Here is a 24,345-nt window from a genome sequence, read left to right on the forward strand (position 1 = left end):
TTATTCATTTTACGCATAATTACGCAACTTTTTTAGAAACGCTGGCGGGGAAAGAGTTAAGTTAGTTCCTCAGAACCCAAAAGATTGGTAACCGCCCCTTCAAGCTTTAAAATGACCCAAAAGTGTTAAACAAACAGCTCATGACTGCTCATCCGAGGGGCGCAAATTCAAAATATTTGTTCGGAGTGTCATCTGTGTTTATGTTTTCAAAATATGTACATCACGTGTTTTGTCAAAATAAGTGCCTGCTGCACACACGTCAAAACCGTTTATGATAAAAGAGACACAAAATACACGCAAGGCACTCACTTAACAGTAAACTCTGATTACGCATGAGATTTTACGAGTATCTGGCAAAGCGAGCGTCTCTTTTATCATAAACCCTTTAGACGCGTCTGCGGCAGGCACTTATTTTGACAAGACATGTGATGATCTCAACGCGCCAAACATATATGTTGAAATTACAAACCACACACACGACGGACTACATACATGTTGTGACGAACTTCACATCGAGCGCCCTCGAAAAAAGAAGTCACCGGCCGCCACTGTAAACAAATAACTTCACTTGACTCGTGCTGTATTTTTAAGTGTACTGGAAGCATAAAGTCCAAAAATGTTTAGTAAAAAACAACCTAAAATATGATTTATTATATGATGAAAGTTTTGACCTGTGCCTCGCTTTCAGTTCACTTTCTTTGTGTCTGAACTGTTGTTTATGTTCACTGTGTAACAATTGAAACAACAGGGATATCCACATCAAGAAAGTAGAGTAAATGTCTTCAAGACACTAAAAATGCTCTAAAAGGTCACTATCCACTTCCATAGTAACCAGAAAACCTAAAACAATATTTCCAAAAAACTTTTTTTGATTTTGAGTAAATAATGATATCCCTTTAAAGTCCTGAAGGCTTTGTAAGAGACACAACACTGATAAGAGACTCTTTCAACCCTACAGCGTTTGAAGAACTCCGTCAAGCCGGACCCAGACTGGGGCCCGGCCCTCCAGGAGCACCGCAAGGGCCGGTACGCCGCCATGGGCCCCGAATCTGTGGAGGTGTGTCCCCTCAAAGAAGAACTAAAGGACGAGGGCAAAGAGAAACTCAAGGAGAAAGAAACGGATGAGATCGGTCTGACCATCCCCGGAAGCAACGGCTCCACGTTGAACCCCACACCCAGCGCATAGAGGAGCCCTTCCCCACCCTTCCCCCAGGACGGTTCCCGTTCCCCGCCGTCACCCGCTGCGGGAAAGGCCACTCTCGCTGGAGACCTTTACATATTGTAAGGGCTTTACGAAATCTAACCTCTAGAGAAATTGGTTGCCATCCAAAAACCTTTTTCTTTCTGTTCACATAATTTAATACTGCAGTTTTTTTAAAGACATGTTCTTATACAGGAGATGTTTGCATACACGCAGTGTGTATATAGCGCATTGTACAATATTTTCACTCTGTGTTGAGTAGTGTGGAGGTGTGACCTGTAGCTACAGGAGCTACAGTATAGGATTTGACTGATGTGTGTACAGTGGTGGCAGTGCTGGTCAGGTTTAAAAGCTGAAGACCAAATAGTCTTTGTCAGACACTGTTAATGGGAGCGTTTACATTTTCCATTTATTTTTGGCATTAGTTTATATGTATGGGAAGGATCTTCTTCACCTGTACTTTATGTTGCATGCAAATGTGTAGTTGTCTGATACCGCTATTTCAAAAGCAAGTGCAGATGTCTAAATAAGCTGATGGTCAGTATAATTTTAATACATGTGTAGCAATACGATTTAATGGTAGCAAATGAGTTCTGTAAGGTGTTTCTGTAGATCATCTGGTTAAACGTACCCAAGATTTGCTTCCACTGACTTAACGGAGAGAAAATCAAGCATTAAAAATCCCTTTAAGTTAAAGCAAAAAAAAGATATTTGGTCTTCAGCTCTTATCGCAGTTACTGACGGAGGTACAAAACTTCTCAAGCCCATTCTCAGGGTTACACACAGTTCGTTTTTGAACACCTGGAGACGATTCATCACCTACATTAGTCGGCACGAGAGGTTAGGGGGTTTTTATGTAGTCACCTCTACATGAAAAACCAAATCTGTTTAGTCTTCCGAGTCGAGGCATCTCTGAGCATGAGGGGGGATGTGTGATTACCGAATCCTCTAGCTCCTTACTAGATCCAGTACTGTAGTATGCACACTAACCCTGCTCCTCACAGAAAAAGGCATGTTACCAAAAACATGTGCAGAAACCTTTATATTCTGATGACTTTGCTGGTATGTTTGTTTGTTGGCGTGTGTGCTTCGTGTAATCAATTTTAAGAGACTTGAACTGACTTGTATGCTGAGCCAAGCGGTCTTACAGATTTAACACTGAGCTTGCGGTGCAGTGATGTTGCATGCAGAAACATCTGTCAAATAACCTGTACAGTGTAGGCTAGATTGTATTTTTCCTTAAAATAACATAAAATAGAGATAAACATTAGTTTTGAACAATAGGAAATGCAACAGTATTAGGTCGTGACTGCAAACGGGTGACTGTTTTGGTTTTGTAGCTACTGTAATACGGAGGATGGATATATTAATCTTTGGTATAATGGTAGTATGAATGTTATCGGTGTGGGTAGAGAGACCACATGTCGAGACGCGTCATATCATTCCAGTGGTGTTTTAACAAACCCCTCTTCTACAATACATACGGTTGTAGTGGCACAAACGCACAGAGTCGTGGGTACACTGTGAATACGTCTGGAATATTGTCGGACGCCACGAAAGACGGAGTCTGGCAATGCGGCTGCTAATGTGCTATTGCGTCACTTTTATTACTTAAATCACTGTATATAGTCAAGACGACTGAGTAGTTTATTGTAATTTCTGTCCTGGGTGTCGAAGGAGAATAAACGAAAAACGTCTGAAGTCAGTATTCAGATGGCTGATACTTGGCACAATAGTCTACATCGGTGTTTTATGTACATTTTATTAATCTCTGCATGAAGGTTTGATAAATATATATAAATATATTTCAGATTTTATCCAAATATACAAAACACAAACTAAAAAAGCAGCAAAAATAGAGATGCAACAATTTAAAGGGGACATATCATGAAAATGAGACTTTCTATGTTTAAGTGCTATAATTGGGTCCCCAGTGCTTTTATCAACTTATAAAATGTGAAAAAGATCAACCCAGTAACTTAGTTTTGGTAAATCATTCTCTACATGCATGTGAAAAAATAGCTCATTAAAATTTGGCTCCCCTTGTGATGTCAGAAAGGGATAATACCGCCCCTTAATCTGCACTATCCAACCACAGCACTGCCATTTAGTGCAGAGATCAGCTCATTTGCATTTAAAAGGACACACCCAAAAACGCCACATTTTTAATGTTAAGTCAATGTGAAGACACGTTGACGCGCGTCCGGAGGTTTTGCAGCGCGAATGAGGCGTTACCGCGGCAAACGCGCAAGTTAAATTTTTTTACTTTGGCGGAAAAACGCTCCATTTTAACCAATAGTAGTGATGTGATTACAGGAAGTGAGCAGAGCCGCAGAAGCCCCTCCCATGACGCGAATTTCCACGTGAATGTCTCGATGACTAGAATTTAACGTGCGGCTTTCACGCGGGAATGAAGCGAGTAAACTCAAACTGTTCAAGCGGCAAACTAGACGCGATTTTGACGCTTCAAACGCGGCTGGCGTGAACCCACGGTAACACTTTGTATATTTTAACAATGATCTATATGATATTTTGAGCTAAAACTTCACATATGTACTCTGAGGACACCAAAGATTTATTTACATCTTAAAAAAGTCTTGTGAAATGTCCCCTTTAAAAAGCTAACCCTGCTGCCTAACAGGAGGTATCAGACACTCAGGGGAGTACAGTATACTGTATGGTCTCAAGCTGTTACTGGGGCAGTACCATTAAAAACTGTACCATTTAGGAACTGTACAAATACATTACCTTTGAGGTACTAATATGAACTCTTTGGGTGCAAAGGTGTACTTTTTGAGAGTTTGGGTAGTTCCCCAGTGACTGCTGGCGACCATTTTTTCGACAGTGTAGGTACAGGTTCGAGTCCATGGTCATCAAAGCACCACCATACTTGCACGTCAAAAAGCTGGAGTTTTGCTGCCTGGTTTAGAGGTCACTAGACTCAATACTAACAGCACTTTGTATTTAGTGGTTCACTTTAGCTGGCTACCTGTACGGTAGCTACAATGTTTAATCGCTGTCAGAAATTTGAATGCACAAGATTGAAAGTTGCTCTGGGCCTCATTCGTCCTCTTGTTTGTCTGATCTTGAACGTGGCATGAAGACCATGTGTGTGTCTAACAGTCCTGGAAGTTGATCTTTACTCGGTTCACAATCGAAATATTATGCATCGCACTGTTCCCAACTCCATTGTACAGTAATGTAAAAAGACAAATACTCAATGTTTGTGTTTTATGTTTTTACCAGGGCGGGTTGGATCAGGGGGAGAGGGTTCAAACTGCTGTAGCCGGGTTTATTTTTTAGTCGTTTTTACTTGATTTCTTATAGTAATGTAGCTAATGTTATGTGTACAGAGTGATCGTGTAGTGGACGTTGAACTGCTGATTCAAGTTAAGTATGTTAGTGTCAATGTTGATGTCAGTTTTAATCTGTATGTAATATCCATGTTGCCATTTAACACAATCTACCTTTGTAAGAGTTTTTCTTCTTATTTTTCTAGTACTAAACCTGTATTTTCACATCAGATGTTCTTATTTTAAGATGTGTTCAAGTGACACTACATTTACTATACTTCCTCAAGTCAGCTGATCTTAAATTGCCAAACAAAAGCTTTGGACTAGAACTTGAAAAAAAAAGGCTTTTTACAAGCCAACAGTGTTATATCTTCATCTCAGTATTATACAGAAGTGATTTGTAGTGTGCCGCAAACCCCTTTAAAAACAATGGACAATGAAATTAATTTTTTTGGAGAAAAAAACAATAATAATACAACTGTGCCAATCTTTCTCAAATGCGCATCTTAAATTTTAAACACTGGTAATATGTAGAAACTTTTATTTAGGAATATTAACAAAGAATTAACCTATGTAGTCAATGACAAAAGATCGGATTTTGACTAGCTATGGAAAGGAAAGTTTATAAGACCAAAAGACGACTTCTCTTGGCGCTCATACTCTTTATAGGTTTAATTTTACAATTTGTGATGACATGAACCCCTTAAATGAAATTAAAAGGGTAAGTAAATAAGCAAAACACTGCAAACTAAAGCACACAGATAAATACCTCTATGTCCCAGATGAAAATATCCATTGAGCACAGATGTGGTTGCATAAAATTATTTGTAAAATAACAGCATGTCCCAGATAAAACTGTGAATGCTTTGTTGTTACCATTACCAGTTTTCATGTACAGCACAAACGATCAAATGTGTGCATTAAAGTCGCCATGAAACAAAAGTAGCAATGGTCTTTTTTCTTTTTTTAAAGATTATGAAAGCACATAAATAAAAAATTATAATAATGAAGTGCACAGTATTTCATAAAAAAAGTTTTTGCTTTCAATTTCATGGCAACTTTAAGCAACATTGCAAAAAAATGCAACCTTTTTGTCCCATGTCCTGTGTCCTAAACAAAGTGATGTCTTTACAATAGTGTATGTGTACTACTGTGCTCATGGCAATATAAAAGTGACGTTGTAGAAGTGTAACAAGCACAATGGAATGAGCTCAGTGCTTTTATCAAACCTATCTAACCATGTCTTTTCAAATGTAGGGCCAAACTCCATTGAAATTGTCTTAGTCTTGTCAGTTGTATCTTAAACTGTTCCATTTGAAATGGTAAATAAAGTTTATTTTAAAAATCAGGTTTGGGTGTACGTGTTTGTTTTTTGAAATTTAGCATTACGTCTCTATGTCAGAAAGAGCTGCTGTCAATCTCATAGAGAACTGATCATGCTGAGGAACACAAAGGTACCTGCGGCCTCTCTGTCCCCCTCTGGATGGTCTCTGTACTGCAGGAGGAGCCGGCTGAAGGTGGGCAAGTTCGCCATCTTTACTCGCGTGCGGCTTTATGAGGCCTTGGGTGGATCCAGACGTCCCAACGGAGGCTGCTGGAATGAGTCTGAATGCTGAAGCCCTCACTGAATTCCTCCTGTGTCGATCATCACATTCCAAAGTGGAATTAAGGAATGAGTTTAATTCAACATTTGAGCTATTGTCATTTATTAGCCTTATATGGTTGTTCAGGGGAGAATTTATGGTCTCTGTGTTGTTGGGACCGGATGGGTGGTGATCTAGATGTGGGTCTAGGGTTCTGTGGGGTGAGAGTCTATCTTTCTCTTTAGGTGACACGGCTCTCCTGAGGTGGTCTACATCTCTGGGTGGACAGGGCTTTAGTGTGGGGGGAACTGTTTTATGGTTTGAATGTTGTATCCTTTCAAAATCGTTTGCGGAAGATGCAAGTTTATGTGATTCCCTGTAAAATGAAAGGAATGTTTAACTACAAAAGAACCATCAACGACATGTGAATTATACTATGTGGATTTTCCAAGATCCTCTGAAGATTTGTTATTCCAGAGATGTTCTGACAAAAGACAAGCAATCTGACCTGTGGTGTATTTGTGGGTTTCTTATAGTCAGGTTGTTTGGGGTTTGGGAGCTGCTCATCAAAATCTGAGCCTTCAGATCTCTTTGAATGATCCTCCGTTCTTCTTTGAGTTCTGAAAGGCAGCAGAGAAAACAAAGACTCACAACAAAACTTACAGAGGAAACTAAACTGTTAATAAAAAATTGCACATAATTTAAATAGTAAACTGCAATTGCACATGCAATAATCTTGACAGTTAAATATAGAGAAATTAATAATTCAGTGCTAAACCACTAGATGGTGGTGATATACAATTCAAAAAGCCTTTTACATACAGTGACAAAAAATGTGGTTTTAATAATTGTATGTTATAACAGCAATTTCGGGTAGGGTCCAGCCTTCCAGTGACCATTCCCAATACAAGTAGATTTGGAAGATAAAAAGATGGACGAATGAAAAACCAATTAACAGTAAAATATAGACCTTAAAGACCTCACAATGCAAAGTCTTTTACTGTGGTTTAAGCATCGGGTTTTGTCTGAGACTTTAATTACATGCAATTGAAAGTCTTTTGTCAAGGCTAATAACAATGCAACATACCTGCTACAGTGGGATCGGGAGATACAGGTCTTCGCTCTGTCTCGATGTTCTCCTGTGAATACACATCCTATGTCATTGGTACAAAAGCAAGCACTATTAAACTGATAATAGTAAAGTTTCGTAGGGCCAAAACCTAAAACAAACACTTTTGACTGCTTATTAATCCTTGGCAACAGTTCAGTGGTATTTTTGACTTGCAGTCCACGCTTGGCTTATCAATGAGTTTCCTCCAAAACACAAGAAGAAGAAAAGAAAATTTAGATGGACAACACAAACCTGACCTAAAGGTTGAAAACTGAATTGTTTTCTGTTTCTGGCTTTCTGTTGTTAATTGTGTTTTGTCCTGGTTCTTGTATATTGCATGCAAGCTTTGAAGTTTAAAATTTCCAGATACAACTTGGAATTTTATTGCAAGCCGTCAAGACCCCAAGGCAAAAATCCATACCATTATATTCTCTCTCTTTCTGTCTCTCACCATGAAGCTTTTGATTTCCCTGAGGATTAAATATAATGCTGAATACATTTGGCAAAAAAAAATCAGCTTTTGGCACAATCTGTTCTTAGAATACAGCTCCAATAGTAATACCAGTGGTTTTTCAACTTCCCATGAACACCATAAATCTATGGAATTTGTAAGTTATATGCCATCAGAGGCCCAAATCTTAAAAAATATATAATAGTGCATTTATTTTTGTTTACTCAACCCTTTAAAGGGATAATTCAGCCAAAAATTATATTAAACCCATGATTTATTCACCCCAAGCTGTTCGAGGTGCATATGTCCATCATTTTTTTCAGACAAACACATTTTCAGTTATTTTAGAAAATGTTTTAGATCTTTCAGTTAATTAAATTTAAAGTTACGGGGTCCACGTCCTTCAAGTCCAAAAAATGTGCATCTATCCTTCACAAAATAAATCCAAACAGTTCCAGGATGATAAACAAAGGTCTTCTGACAGCCCATCCTCACCCCATGGCGTCAATATTTGACGCCACTTGACCATGCGTCAATATGTTACGCGGAGGGTATACCCTTCGCGTCATTTTTTGACGAACTGGGGACTTCAATACTATTGAGTCCGTTGCATTCTCTTTCCTATTTTCGTACCATTTTCTTACCATTTTCGCGTCGGTTTAGGGTTAGATTTACATAATGACATCCCTACCCAAACCTATCCCTAACCCCAACGTCAGGCGACAACTGTTTAATTTCGCGTACCTAATAGTATTGAAGTCCCCAGTTCGTCAAAAAATGACGCGAAGGGTATACCCTCCGCGTAACATATTGACGCATGGTCAAGTGGCGTCAAATATTGACGCCATGGGATGAGGATGTGTTGCTTCTGAGGGTAATCTGCGCCGCTTTGTTGTTGAAATATTCATATTTAAAACTTTATAAACGATAATAACTAGCTTCCAGTAACGCCACTATCTTGGTCGCGTCCGCAATCAAGATGAGAGCGTCCGCAGCTTACAGAGGTTCTGTGCTGTTGCTCTGTGTCCCCGGCCCTCCAAATTTTGTCATACGTCACTAAGAAAAGTGCGTACACTACGCTGATACTCTCTCCTAAATACAGAGGAGTATAAGATGGCGGCGTTATCGGAAGCCAGTTATTTTCGTTAATAAAGTTTTTAATATGGATATTTTTACAACAACACCGCGCAGATTACCCTCAGAACGTCTTTCTTTATCATTGTGAAGCCGTTTAGATATATTTTGTGAAGGATGGATGCACATTTTTCTGACTTGAAGAACGTGGACCTCGTAATTTTACATTTAATCAACTGAAAGATCTAAAACATTTTCTAAAATAACTGAAAATGTGTTTGTCTGAAAAATGATGGACATATGCATCTCGAACGGCTTGGGGGTGAGAAATCATGGGTTTAATATCATTTTTGGCCAAACTATCCTTTTAACTGTCACCCCCCCACACACAGGTAGGATGTTTGGCACCTGTAATAATTTCTTAGTCTAAACCTACAACTTACCTAATCTTTGACCAAATAAAGTATATCTTTGGAATGCTATCAAATTGAAATTTTCATATTTCATCAGCACTTTGCAAAAAGAATGACATAGTTAAAGATCTAAAATGTCACGGATCAACAGGTGGGCCTAAGGTGTTATTAAATATTTATTATTACATATTCTATAAACCTGAAATAATCTTGACAAACTATATTGTTGGAAAGCTCTAAGAATGTAGTTTTTATATTTTAAAGCCATTTGATGATAGACATTGTACAGTCATTTTGTTAAATGTCATAGGAATACGATATTTCATATTTCAAAACCTTTAAGCATTAACAATAATGCAATGACAGTAATTTATAAATTTGTGAAAAAAGTATGCAGCAAACTGCTGACACCTAGTGCCATTTGTTGATAAAACCACTAAACGTGTGGCAGAAACCTCATTTCTTTTGTGATTTTAATTTGAAATTTGGACCAGAATTAGTGGAGACTTGTGGCTTAATTTTTTTTGTGTTTCGAGCATAATTTTTTATGTTTTTTAAATATACAATAATTACTTTATTGCATTATTTTTATGTATTTGTATTTATTTAAACTGCTATACTGCCCTACAAAGGCTAAGTACACTAAACACTGAAACCGAGAAAAATGCCCTTAAAGTTTTTTTTTACACCAGCAAGTCAAACATGTTACTGCAATTTTGGCCCACACATTTCTCTGAAATGGGACAAATTGAACCAGGAGACTTTGTCACAAGACACATCAAATCTCACAAAGCCCATTTTCAACCCTTAATTTTGTCCAAATGCGTAGTTACTGCGCTTTGTCTTTGTACCTATGTTTTAATTTTATCACAACTTCAGTGAAAAACATTAAAGTCTCTTCTTTTAAAAGAGACCAAGATTTTGCTTCTAGACCAAAGAGTGTCATTTAATTTGAAGGTGCACCTAACCTTTAAAACATACACACTCTGTGTGACAGTTAAAGGGTTAAATTAAATATTGTGCAGCATGACATTATAGTAATACTAGGAGTAGGAGGTCTTTATTTAGTAGTATATCTCATGGGACTGAAGAGTTGGACTGGATCATGAAACCTTTATTTACTGCATCTATATGTACACATCTTTAGAAACCAAGTTACTGTGCAGATACAACGGAAAAGAAAAAGTGCCAGAATTTGCAAAACTAATAAACCACTATGACTAAAGCTCATTTCTCACGGTTTATGAAAGTATCATGTTCTCGATGTCAAAGTTGCACTAAATAATTCCACAGCACTGTTCCACTGAGACTTGAGCTCTTATGAAGCGACTCTTCTAGACCTCAAACCACATGCTTTTGCTGCAAAGCCATGGATCTCCATTAGCCCACATGTTACATTATGAACAGCAGGGGAGTACTATTATTAAACCAATCTGACTGAGATTCTGCTATATCACGTTAGACTTATGTTTACTGTCTAGCTCAGGGGTGTTGAATTACGTCACACACTCGTTTTTTAATAAAATAAAAACAGAGCTCTCGGAGGAAGGCCCCCTCAATGGCAGTATACAGGAGACCATTCATTTTAGCCCTGTGGTCTGTGGCCAGTGGTAGTAACCCTAGTCAGCTGGAAAACACATACTGAAGCCACAGTTATGAGAGTAAAGCAGTGAGGCCGTCTGACTTTTGTCATCTTCTTAATCAAACACTCACTGCTGTTTCCTCATATGAGTGTAAGAAAATATCGAGTCTCAAGTCATCTTATAGTATATTTAACTTTAAGAGTGACAAGAAGTACTTGCTAAGGTTTGAATATGTTGGTGTGGTTTTTCTTAAAATTATATCCTATTCTATTTCCCAAAAAGAAATATCCCAATATATTGCCATGTATCATAGTAGATTCTTGCCAAGACGCAGCCCTATTTCCTCAATACAGTATGGAGAACTGGATGAACAGATGGGCTTGTCAGTGTGTTTACATGAAGGATTACATTCTTGGCTAAAATTCATTTTGGTACTCTAGTAAAACTGTTGAGATTAAATTAACTTCTTATATCATTCACTCACTCTCATTTTGTTCTTAACTCATCTTATTAAATGATATAAAACGGGATAAACAGCACTGAGCAGGAATATGTACATGGATTTGAACAGGATGTCAATGGCATGTGTCCAGTTGTCTGGACAGAATGTTTAGCATACAAATAAATGGCTTTCCCATCTGCTTGGCACTGAAAGGCTTCACATCTGTAGCAAATCTCTATAATTCGGAAGAAAAGAGAAACGAAGCAAAAAGAAAAAGTTCCCCTGGCTGTCTGAGAGAAGATCAATCTTACATTGTATATTTGGCTGCATAGATAGAGAAACTTGAGTACTGCACCAACCAGCTCCATAGCTTACAGGCTAGTTTTATTATTTGAACGTGAGACCACATATATATATATATGTAGGTCATAAGTTCATGAATCATGATTATCATGGAGACTTGGTTCTTTGGGAGAGTTATTTTCACCTTGGTCAGTATAAGCAGCTACCTATCAACTAGCAAGAACACCCTAGCAACTACACAAAAATGTATAACAACAGCATTGCATGTGCCCTAGCAATCACTTGCAATACTCTAACTCAAAAAAAAGATGCTAATGAGAAATCTGAATACAATCTGAAAGCCACTGTGTAGAGATTTATCAGACCACAACATAAAAATGACCATTACAGCAACTAAAGCCGCCTTTCCACTGCACACAAGAAACAAAAGCTGGTAAACCGGAAGTCATTCGTTCCCTGGAGAGTTGCAAAGGGGCTGCGTGATATGTCGAACGTCTGCGGATACATCATTTCGGATTAATTTTGACAGTTGGATCCGTAATTTTTTTGTGCGACCACACTGCATGCGATATGCTGACCGGAAGTGATGCATTTCAGTGTAGGGGTGTGCGGGGCAAAAACTAACGCAGGGTTAGTTGTAACACGGACTGTTTACATTGTTGCATAAGGTTGAGCGTTTAGATTTTCTGGTATTTTTTTCACGCTGCTAAAAGACAATCTCCCGCAAATTATTGTAAATGTATAATGTTTTTCCAGAGAGTTATTGATGAATGAGTGTTTTGGTGCCATGTAAGTACATTTTTTCATCATATGTTTTTTCGGTTTCTGAATTGGGTGTGTAAGATATCAAATCCAATGCTATGTCATATTAATCAGTGTCTTTTTGACTAAAACATATTATCGTTTTGAAATATGTCTGCAGCTCTTAGCAACTTTTTGCTGGGCTTGAAAATATTTTGACCCAGCGGGATTAATTGTAACGCTGTGTTACAACTAATCCCTCAGCACTTACAATAGAAAAAACGCTAACGTTAGCATAATTCTTGTTGTTGTTTTAAATAGGCTACACACGAATGATTGCTGGCTGCCAACGAAATAAATGTGCCTTATCAAAAATCGTGTGTCAAATATATTTTTGTTTATATCTTTAATATTGATTGAATAAGGTCACGTCAAAGATTGAAATCATAATGAAATGAATGGCTAAAATCAGACTTTGATGCTCATGATCTCAGAATTTGATTTTTGAAACTGTAGTATGGTTATTACAGACTGGGTAAAAATGTTTGTCATAATTGTGCAGCTTTTTTCACATATTTAGACATATGTATCCATTTATAATTGAATTTTTTTTAGAAAAGGGCTGGACGAATGAATACAGTGTGGATACGTGTCTATTATAGACAGATATATAAACAATATCCACTTCAAATATATAGACAAAATATTATTGAAATATTTGCCTGCAAACTTAATTTTTAGCAAGTGTTACAACTAACCCCCTGCCTGTTACAATTACCCCACCTATGGGGTAAGTTGTAACGTTTGCACTTCTGCCACGTTTAGTGTAATTGTCCAAGAATGTTAAACAATAGAAACAAACTTTAAATGGCCATTTGTATTAGAGATGTGTGTGTGTTGCTTGTGTAAAAATATAATTAATCAAACTCAAATATCTTTTGAATGATTAAGCCAAAAACAAAAGCGTTAGGTTGTGCCCCGCTCTCTCCTATTCCAATCAAAACACTGTGCGAGGTGAAAATTATTGAATCATTTTTGTTAAACTTTACCAGAAACACTTGAATCCTTTTTAAAATAACTATTGATTACTGATAAGCAATACGTTATTAATCTGATATGTATACATTATTATTTTAATCTTGTCTCCATATGTTCTCTCCAAAAAATATTGGATATATTCCATTCATTTATTTATTTCACTATGGCAAATATATATATATATCTGAGGAAGATCGTAAGATCGAAACGTTGCAACGCAACGATTATTAAAAACTTTTTCAGCAAGCAGATAGTGTGCGGGAATTGCCCTTTGTGTATACTATGGTAAATATTAAAATGATGGAATGAGCTTCTCTCCCATGTAACTATTAAACTGAAGCCTCATTACGACTGCCACTAGGGGGCGAACTCCTACAAACGTTTCCGAATGTTGTGTGCAATGGAAAGACGGCTTAACTAATAAAGTTTGACCTAAGCAGATAAAAACAAGAGTGAATTATTACAGTGATTATTATGTAGAAGATGTTGCGGTCAAAACCCACAAGAACCTACCTGAAGGACCATCACATCTCTCTTCAATGCTTCACATTCTTCAGTTAGGACTGACCTGTCAATCAAATAATAACAATGTTTTATAAAGGATTCAACATTCGGTTAGATGCAAATATTATTCTGTAACATGGAATATGAAAGACATTTTGCATTATAGATCACCTATAAAACAATTTGCTAATTTGCTGCACAGATTCACAGAACATGTTTACTTGTTAGTACTAAAGGTCAAATTTTTACAGCTTTCATTGAAGCAAACAAGATTTAAAGTTCTCAAATCACGCTGGGGTAACTTGGATCATCAGTTTAGATCATCATTTATGGAGTCCATGCTGACATGCTGAAGCTACAGGGGGATATGCAAAATACAAAAAATTGTAAACTCACCACTAATACTCATGTGTAATAAAAATGCAAAAAAAACTGCAATACCCCTAAAAACTACTGCTTCATGAACACACACTTCTGTGAGAAACTGAAAACCGAGCTACTTTTTCTCAGTTACATAACCATCATAGTTCCCCTTACTTTTCTAAGGAATCTTACAAATGTTGAGGTCTGCTATTCATTTGATCACAATGGGTCCTTTTGTTCTGATGGATGGAGGGATGGATCGGGCTGCTCACTCGTTCCCCTCCCTCAATACCCTGCTTCCCCGCTGAGTAAGACATACTGTCTGCATTCCTCTCAACTAGGTGGAGGCCTCCAGACACAAGGAAAGGAGGATATGGGGAAGGGAGGGTTGAGAGAGTTATTCGGAGGGTGGGGGTCTTTGGATGTTGTGGCTGAAAGAGACGGACTATAAAGGGAGATCTAATGGGGCGTATACGCAACATCGTTTTCAACCATAAACTGTAAAGTTTTTATGCGTTTTTGAAAAAGACACCGTATTGTCACCTTGCAAACTACAAAAGTGCAAATCTGTACTAACGATGACGTCTTTTTTGCAGTGTTGTCATGTTTATATAATTTTTTTTTTAAAGCCTAAGAGAGAAAGTACTGTGGTGATACCATGGTAGTGCGACAACTAATCCATACTATTTTAAAACGGTACTAAATGACGTGACCATTTAAATGAGAGAACCTGAAATAAATGATACAACCCAGGATGAATGTGTGAATAAAGTATGAGCGGTGATGGTAAGATAGCAACAGAAGATTGCTAAGAAAATCTCAAAGCGGCATGTTTGCACGAGAAGCGTGTCTGGTCTGTATACAAATCCAGTATGATGAACACATGATGAGCAAAGCATTGGAGAATTTTTCCCGGAGGAATGCATGCTCCACAATATTAACTTTAGCACGGCACAACAGGATCAGGCTGCAAACGAACAATTTCGCTGGATATGAAGTCATTATGTTACGTACACTGCCTGGGGTGTAAACAAATGATTCTGATATTATCTGCTTGATAAAAAAAAAGTAATTGCATTTGTTATGCGAATGCAATTAGGTCTGACATTTTACTGTGTTGTACATCATTTTGATAATATGCTTAAAGCAATCCTACAACAATTACACACATTCTGACACTCTTAATATGTGTTCTTACCTTAGATGGGATACAACTTCATCTATGTGGGTGATGTTTAACTTGTGTCTTAAAGTTTTGATCTCTTCCTCGCAGCTGGAGTAAGATGAGAGTCTGGATAATGGCCTAGAAAGAGATGTTTATTTCTCACTAACTGATATGGGCAGTGTTATCAGTTCCCTTAATCTAGAAGTACACACATGTGGGCAGTATATGGAACAAGTGGAGCCTGGAAAGAGAAATACATTTTTGCACATAGAACATTGCATAATACATATTTGTGATACTTGTTTAGTCTTTCCTTTGTACATGAAAACATGTTAAACATGTACAAACATTACATTTACATTTATGCATTTGCCAAATGCTTTTAGCAAAAAAGCATTACAAGGTACAACCTTTTTTTTCAGCATGTGTGTTCCCTGGGTTCAAACCCATTACCTTTTGCACTGCTAATGCAATTCTCTACCACTGAACTATACAGAGCGAAAATCTTGTACTGTTACTTGCTTCATGACATAAAAAGTTGTATGGAAGAATGAGAAGGAAGTGTGAAATGGAAAACATGGATGGAGAGGGAAGGGAGTGATTACAGAATGCTTTAAACAGGGAGGAATAAGGCTGTCACTTCATTAATACCAAACTACAGTATATGTTTCGAGACACTGACCTGCTCCCAATTTCACTCAGGCTGGATGGGGGTCTAGAAGGTGATTTTGCAGTTTCCCAACAGCTTTTTGGACTCTCCTGTCTCTGTGTGCTACTACTGCCCAGCGCATAACTTACCACATTGGGATTGTACTGGGCCATGAACTCTTCTGCATCCCTGACACATAACACACATTAAAGACAGTGAGAACAATAGACTCATGGCAACACATGCAAACATCTAGCACAATAACTCCTAACCAGTTGTGCATGCACTCCAGGGAGAATAAAGCAGATGTCAGGGAGGATTTAAGGATTTAAATTTAAGATTTTTCACTTTTAGGTCTTTAACTTATATTCTGGATCGTTTTATTAAATGAGTAAGCTTGTGGAGTCTACTGTATACACTGTCAGAAAATAATGGTCAAAAATGGTTTCAAGCTGGGGCATGGTCCTTAATATGTCCCAAAATGTATCCTTTAGGTACAGATATGTATACATTGGGTACCAATATGTACCTTTCAGGTACTAACATGAACATTTAAGGTACTAATATGCATTCTTTGGTACCAATATGCACACTCTAAAAAATTGGTGCTAAATAGCACTAAAAGCTCATAAGCCTATGGGAACCATTTTTAGTGCTATAGTACCTATAAAGCACCCATACAGGGGTGATACAGCACCACTATAGCACCAGATATGGTTCTATATAGCACAATAGGGTTCTACACAGGTGCTAAACAGGTACTACATAGGTTCTATATGACACTTAAAATGGTTGCCCTATGAATACAAGCCAATGAACCACTTTTAGTGCTATTTAGCACTGTTTGTCACTTTTCAGGTTCAAAGGTGTAATTTTTGCCCCAGCTAGGTACTATTTTTTGACCAATTTTTCTGACAGTGTATGTTTTAGATTGAAAGTGAATTATTATAACAGGTGGCACTTAAAGGTTAAAATCACCTAAACAAACACGCCCCTACCCCAATAGAATCTGGACCTTCTGTTGATAGACCCGCCCCATACATACGCGACCCAGGCAATGATGTCGGTTAGAAGACACGTCTTTAGTGCTGATTGGCTACACGCATTTGCACAAAAAATCGTTACAGCCCTAGTACTCGGCCAAACTCCTTTTCCAAAGTGTTTTCAAAAAATCATGCACCCCGCCTTTAAATGTTTTGATGATTCTAAATGAAATTCAATAGAACCAAAATATTCTCGTTTGGTCGCAGTGAAATCTGATTTGCCCTTTCTGAGTTACCTATGGAGGCACCTATAGTAGGACATGACTAATTTGGGAAAACTTTTTACCAAAAATGCTGGATCTAACCAGACTGAGCACTCTATTTCTATGAATAGGTGACACTGCAACACTCAAAATGTCTGCTCTGGCATCGGATGTCTCGCCTTCTTAAAATAACCAATCAATCGTTAAAGACTGATGATCTTCTGGGGGATTGGCTCTAAACAGTATATAGTCGCATGAGGTGCTTGCCAACCTGTGCGCATGCATAGTAGCTGAAATAACCCAGAAAAAGGTGTTTTTTACGCAAATTGAGCTAAAGAAAAAAGTAATTGTTGGTTAGAAATATGTTTAATTGTGATTTAAGCATATAAGTTTAGAGATATCTCTTTCCCCATTCAAGTGAATAGTCTTGCATTATTGAATTAACTGCCCAGAGGCGTTGCAAACATATCGTTTCAGAATAGTGAAAACTTGTAACTTGGTATTAAGCACTTCTTGTATTATTGCCTATACCCAAGACAAATTGATGTAAGTCGCTTTGGATAACAGTGACTGCTAAATGCCTAAATGTAAACTTATGGTGCCTTTAACCTCTTCTTAAACAATACTAACATATGAAATGCAAACAGCTGTATATGACTAAAAACATTTGGTTAAATAGCCACAAATCTAAGATAAACCATGCAGATGGTCCTTTCAAACCAAATGCCATTACTCTGATAGTAACTTATTTTTAAGACTTACATCTTCCCCCTTTTACAGGATTCTCTCTTATTGACAGGATACAGCTGACATTTTTGTGCGACTTTATGCATGTTGAAAAGATTCAAGAGATACGATAACAACCTTGTTTGACTCAATGTGATGATTCAAACAGAGGTCTGAAATCTCTGTTGTGCCTGTATGGGGGGGGCAAAAACAGAGGCTACATTGTAGGCACAGATCAGTACGCAGCTTAGCAGTGTTTGCAGAGACCCCACCCCTGCCAACATAGATGGCACATCAAAAAGTAGAGAATGAAAAATCCCACAATGCATACGAGGCCCTTTCAAAACGCTCCTCCATCTGCACTGATAAATCACCTACGTATAAAATACCCTGTGCATCGCACATAAGCTTCTCTTTCCAGCCTTCCTGCACTGATTGTGTTTTATCATTCTCCAGAGATTTAGGAACCTTCCTTTGGTTGGCTTTCAAAGCCATTTGCAGTTCACACAGATGAACTAAGGTTCCCTCTCAAAGGGCATTCAGTGGAGGCCTAGCATAAAGAAACAGGTGCAGCTTGACTGCATACAGCCACAACAAATCACGCAGACAAGAACTTAGACCACACAAGAGGGAGGGAAGGCATTTGACATGCTACTAACAAGATCCATTAAATCAATTCCTTTCAAAAGATCCTTTGCCCATAGTAAAGGGCTCAAAACACCATTGAGTCTTCGGTTTCCTGCTTGGCCAGCGTCAGGTGCCGGGAAAACTCCAAAACTATACAATATTCCAGGGAACTAATTCAGATTTACAGCATGGCGCATTACTGACCACTATAAAAGAAACTAAATCTAACAAACAAAAATAGATACGAACATTAACATCAATAGGACAACAAATTATTCAAGTGTTCACGGCAATGACTGTTTGGCAATCTGACAGAACCAATTAGTTTCAGCAATTTTATAACGAATGAAAGTGTTTCCTTTAAACTGTACCAAACACCTGCTTCTCACAATAGTGCCCATGACTTAAATGGGAGCTTTGTGTTTACCAAGATTTAAAGCTGCAATCCATACCTTTTGCCTCTCTATCGCCATCTCTGTCTGAAACATACAATTGCAGTAACAATATTATGATATTGCAGTTACAAACAAGTAATATATCTGCCTCATTTGTTTTGACTAAATGAAAATGTAAATGTTACAACAGAAATCACTTTGCTGATGTTTTAACTATTCAGAGGAAAAAGTAATCTCTGCTCCAATATTTAATCGCTTTAGATGTTGAAAAGTCCTGCTGATATTAACTCTTGTTTTAGCACGAGCTTTAAGGCTCTCTCTTTGAGGTTTTTTGTTTCAACCATTGTTGGTGGTAACGCATTATGTAATAATATTACTTTTCTGACGTAACGAGTAAAGTAACACATTACTTTATAAATGTACACATTACTATTTTGGTAACTTTATTAAAAAAGTAATGCGAGTTACTTTTCAGTTTAATTATATATATATATATATATATGTAAGTATTACTTTTCATGAAAAGTAACTAATGCAATAAGTTACTTTTTGGGGAGTAACTAAATATTATAATGCATTACTTTTAAAAGTAACTTTCCCCAACACTGGTTTCACAACAGGTGATTCCCCAGGTATAAGGGTGTAATAAATTGGCATTTACATGTTAATCCAAATGATCTTCACTTAAAACTTTACTGATTAAACGCCGCCATCTTGATGACAATTTTAAATTCTAAGCAACTATTAAACAAGCTACAAACTCTTCATCTGCAGTAAAGCACACACATGTGATGTTGTAGCCGGGTCATCTTATTTATGTTTACGGACGTGACATAATCACACGATAATTCAACCTGACCAAAATTATAAATCATTATTATAAGCTTACATTGCGAATCGAGGTATGGTAAGGGACAGTTCTTAACACTTATAGGCAAATATAACTTTCAACCCATTCTCATCAAATGCGTACAAATGACATGCAGTGTGATTATCGTGCAATAGAAACGCCAAATTCCGCTTTTGCGTGCATATGATACGCCAGTCCCTCCCGTTCACTTATATGGCACATCGTGTCATGTCGTTTTATTTATTGTTTTCTCATTTGTTTTCTGTTTTTAAACAATTTTCGCTTGGGTTAAGGGTTAGATTTGGGTTTTGCTTTAGGATGTAATTTAATATATAGGTTTCTCCATGTTTTGTCTATTTTTAAATCATGGTCGCTTGGGGTTGGGGTTAGAATCAGGGTTTGGGTTAGGATGTCATTTTATGTTACAAAAAGCTTTTCTAACCCAAAACCCAAGCGACAATGGTAAAAAACAGAAAACAAATGAGAAAACAATAAATAAAACAACACTAAATGATGCGCCATGAGTGAACAGGAGGGACTGGCGTATCATATGCACGCAAAAGCGGAATTTGGCGTATCTATTGCACGATAATCACACTGCGTGTCATTTGTATGAATTTTTTACTACAATTTGCTCTACAGTTTACCTGTTCACATATAAGAATTATGTAAACTTTGTGAAATAATGCATACTTTGTGATGTAAAACACTAAAAACCACGTATACAGACATTCTTTCAGGCATCTAAAAGGTTGCTGAGAGAAAACTGCCTCTGCTGCCTGACTGGTACCTGTAAATATCTTCTTTTAAGAATGGTCAAATGCCTTCCTTAATGCTATATTAGACAAGGCTCCACAAAAAGCTTGTGCGGGTACAAAGAAGCCTTTTAAAAGTCAGGTCACCAGGCAACAAATTGAAATGTAAACATGAATTACCACAAATTTAAACGCAACATGACCTGTCAAACAAACCAGACACGGTCTTTACTGCTGACGTAGTTAGCTTACTCTTATTCAAACTGCTTCATTCTAATGTAACAGTCCTGCTTCTGTGCCTGCTCTCAGCTTTTAAAGTAAATAATTTATCGGCAAGCATTCTTTAAAGCAGTGCTGCTTTTCAAAAGCAAAGCCCTGACCTATGAACTCAACCTCCAATCTGCTACAAAGAATAGTCAGGGTCTCCATTAAGGTCAGCACGTTCATTCATCAAATAAGGCAAAGCCATTAAGCCATGGGATACTTAGATTTAAAAGTAAGTTCTTTAAGCTAAAAAAAATTCCAATTATTACCTGAACTTCATTATAATGTAAATGGCTTTTCTCAATGTCTTACCATTTTAACAGCAGTGAGGAATACCAAATTTAACGTAACTTTTCTGAGAAGACATTTATCAAGCGTAACATTCAACCATTAAAACTTGTTTTTCTTTTAGGACGGCAAGTAAATAGCTGTAATTGGGCATCTGAATAAAAATAATTTTTTATTCAAATTTTCTACCTTTCTTATAAATCAGTAAATTTATGGATAACTACAATTATATTTCAATATATATTTTAAACATTACAGAAACACAATAAATGATTTTGGTAATACTGTTAGTTTAGGACAGCTTTGACCAATTTTGGGTAAGTTACAAAAAAAATACTAGTTACAAATTACATCTTCAATCATTATTAATAATTACTTTCTTAATCCTATTTAGTAAATGATACAAAGATAAATCGAATTAATCATATAAAATTATTCTGGTCACACTTTTAATGGTCCAATTTTTACTATTAACTAACTATTAACTACTTATTCCTCAATATACTTCTAATTACTGCTTATTAATACTCAGTAGAGTAGTTGTTAAGTTTAAGTATTGGTAGGAATTGGGTAGCATTAAGGATGTAGAATAAGGTTTTGCAGAATCAGGCATTGATATGTGCTTTGAGGAACACAAATAAGCAGCCAATATCTCAGTAATATTAATGCTAATAACCAACCAGTTAACAGTGAGAAATGGAAACTACACTAGAGTGTTACCATTATTTTTATCAACTCACCAAAGTATTTAAAGTAAAAAAAAAAAAAACATAAAAACATGCATTTTAACGTTAGAATTTAAAGGAAAACACCAATGTTTTTACCTCAACCTAGATGAATACATACATATATTTTTTCAATGTGTTCCCTTTTTTTAATCTTTGTACAGCACTTCTTGAATGTGTTAAAAAAAACCTTCTTGAATGTGTTAGCATTTAGCTTAGCCCCATTCATTCCTATGGCTCCAAGAGGTGCTGTACAAAGATTAAAAGTGCACGCATTGAGAAAAGATAGGTATATATGAATTTGTCTACGTTGAGGTAAGAACATAGTAAAATATTGAAAAACGGTGTTGTTTTCCTTTAAATTTTGATATTAAAATTGTTCTGCAGTGCATACACGGTATTTAGTCCAATTACATCAGTAGTAACTGAAATTAAATTACTGGAAAAATAAGAGTAATCCCCCACTTTACAGGAACTAATTACTTATATCCAATTCCGGCTGTGGCACAAACCTTACATTGGGTGGTGGTCGGTCTAATAAATGTGTTAACAACTGTACTCATGTTGATTTTGAGTTACAGTGGATATGACTGTATTAAAATACCTGAAGCGTCTGGGACTAAATTTACCCTAAACTGGGCCTTAATTGTTTAAGTTGTGATGTCTGAGGTCACAATTGACACTCAGTACTGTGTATCAGTAGAAGGCTGTACAATATGTTTCCTTACCTGCCATGCCTGGCCGCTCTCTCCCTCAGTGTAAGCAGAAGCAATTGAATCTCAGCTTTTAGCAACTCTTTAATAGCCGGGGGGTCAGCCAGAGGGAAAACTGGGGTTTCTGGCCTGCTGCCCTGCTCTGAGTCATGGATCTCCTGCCAAATCTTCTTCCACATCTGCACCTAGAACAGGTCAACAGAGGGAAACCACAGAGAAAGTTGCAGGAGGCTGTTATTCAGCACAGTTTGTGTGGAATGCACTTTTCAAATCCATGAAACAAGCATCTCTACATATAGATGAGTGCTGCTATTTTAACATCCTATTACAAGTGTATCAAATCTCTCTAATGTGCATGTTTGAAACTGGCCATTTCATTGCTTTAATGCATTTGGCAGATGCATGCTAAACACTCGATTACTGGAGTATGCAGATTTCCTTAGAATCAAACACATGTTCTTGGCGTGACTACTGTAGGGCAAAGCTCTACTAGTTCAGCTAAAGTAAATTTCAGGGTATAGGTTAAAAAAAAAAAAATCAATGTGCTATTCTTGAAGTCCCTTGCGCAAAACACCAGACACAGAAATGAAAGCCTGTCACAGCACTGGCAGACAAAGTCTGCACCCTATTACCAATCTCCACACCTGGCCTGGGACTTTCAAGCTTACCATCGGACTCTGAAAATACACTTCAAAGCTTGTCAAAGTCACTGCAAGACAGAGTAAAAACAGCTCCCTGAGAAAACCAATCTCGCTGCGTCTGCACGAAACCAGTTTCAAGTCTAAATAACTCTTCTGAAGATAGGCCAGCTGCCTTAGCCTCCACTGCAGCCTCTACAGAACCAGGTGTTTATGATGTGCACATACACTAGAGAGACTTGGCTTTGAGGTCCTATAGGGTCTGACATGTAGTTCAGCTTAATGCAGGGTTCTTAAACCTTGATACAAAAACAACCTTTTAATTGTTTGCCATTTAGAGAAAGGAAGAAGTGGATGCATCACATTTTTACATGACTTTACCTAGAAAGTTTCCTCCCACAAAATCATATGCATATGGTTGTCAGTATGTAGTAAGAACATTCACAGTTGTGGAAAGTAAATCATCTTTGAATGATTTAACAGATCTGTTTTCAAAGGGTTTGCATAGGCTTGGTGACATAACACACTCTTGGGAGCTGTAATTCAAAACTGGTTTAAAGTGACACTTGAAGACTTTTTAATGTGGTGCCTAAATGCAGAGCTACTTTAAACACAGACCCATCCATCACTAAGGTTTAAAAGGAGTCAATGCTGCAAACTGTTTAGTTGGAGTACTAGCTGCAATGATTTTACAAGTGACTTCATTTACTTCCAGTGATGTTGCTATAGTCATGCTAGTGTGCTGGACAAATAAAACTCATTTACCTCTGAACATAACTCGGTATACATATCAATCAGTGTATCTCCAATCGCTCCTCGGATCTCAGAAAGCTCAGAATAGGGAACATTTTCCTTCACTAAATTCCACACAGATTGCTGGCGTTGGAAATCGTCCATGACGCCTCTAGAAAGATTAAGCGCAAACTAGCATCACCGGTGTGCAGTCAGTGTGTCCGTACTAGAGGGAAAGGAGCTGGAAATGAATAAACAAATATACATATACATCAAATTTAAACCCTGGCCTACACAGTATTCATTTACAAAGCGTCTATAGATACTGTATGATACTGTAAACATAACGCGTATGGATAATAATCTGATTAATAAACGTCATCACTACAACGTTATACATTTCTAGTGGTAGTAAACGTAAACGTTAACATCATGAAGATTTAAACTGCTATACATTTCCACATGACTACAT

The 24,345-nt window shown here is 37.3% G+C and overlaps 2 protein-coding genes across 6 annotated transcripts in view; one reads left to right on the top strand and one right to left on the bottom strand.

Moving 5' to 3' along the window:
• Positions 1-5,842, top strand: part of slc6a9 (solute carrier family 6 member 9) — a 58,171-nt gene extending 52,329 nt beyond the window's left edge. For all 5 annotated transcript variants that reach the window (XM_065276600.1, XM_065276599.1, XM_065276598.1 and 2 more), the window contains one exon: positions 959-5,842. In XM_065276600.1, the coding sequence (XP_065132672.1) occupies positions 959-1,186 (228 nt within the window). In that variant the 3' untranslated portion in view covers positions 1,187-5,842. The remainder of the gene's footprint in view (positions 1-958) is intronic.
• A 22-nt stretch (positions 5,843-5,864) lies between these two features.
• Positions 5,865-24,043, bottom strand: ccdc24 (coiled-coil domain containing 24). Its single transcript, XM_065276603.2, has 8 exons — positions 23,907-24,043; positions 22,519-22,688; positions 15,948-16,103; positions 15,299-15,403; positions 13,747-13,801; positions 7,165-7,216; positions 6,586-6,697; positions 5,865-6,453 (listed from the first exon to the last, which is right to left on the bottom strand). Exons 1-8 carry the CDS (start codon positions 24,036-24,038, stop codon positions 5,880-5,882), a joined length of 1,356 nt encoding a protein of 451 aa, XP_065132675.1. The 5' UTR covers positions 24,039-24,043; the 3' UTR covers positions 5,865-5,879.
• Positions 24,044-24,345: the final 302 nt, after the last annotated feature.

Source organism: Paramisgurnus dabryanus, chromosome 6, assembly GCF_030506205.2.
Source record: "Paramisgurnus dabryanus chromosome 6, PD_genome_1.1, whole genome shotgun sequence".
Lineage (NCBI taxonomy): Eukaryota > Metazoa > Chordata > Actinopteri > Cypriniformes > Cobitidae > Paramisgurnus > Paramisgurnus dabryanus.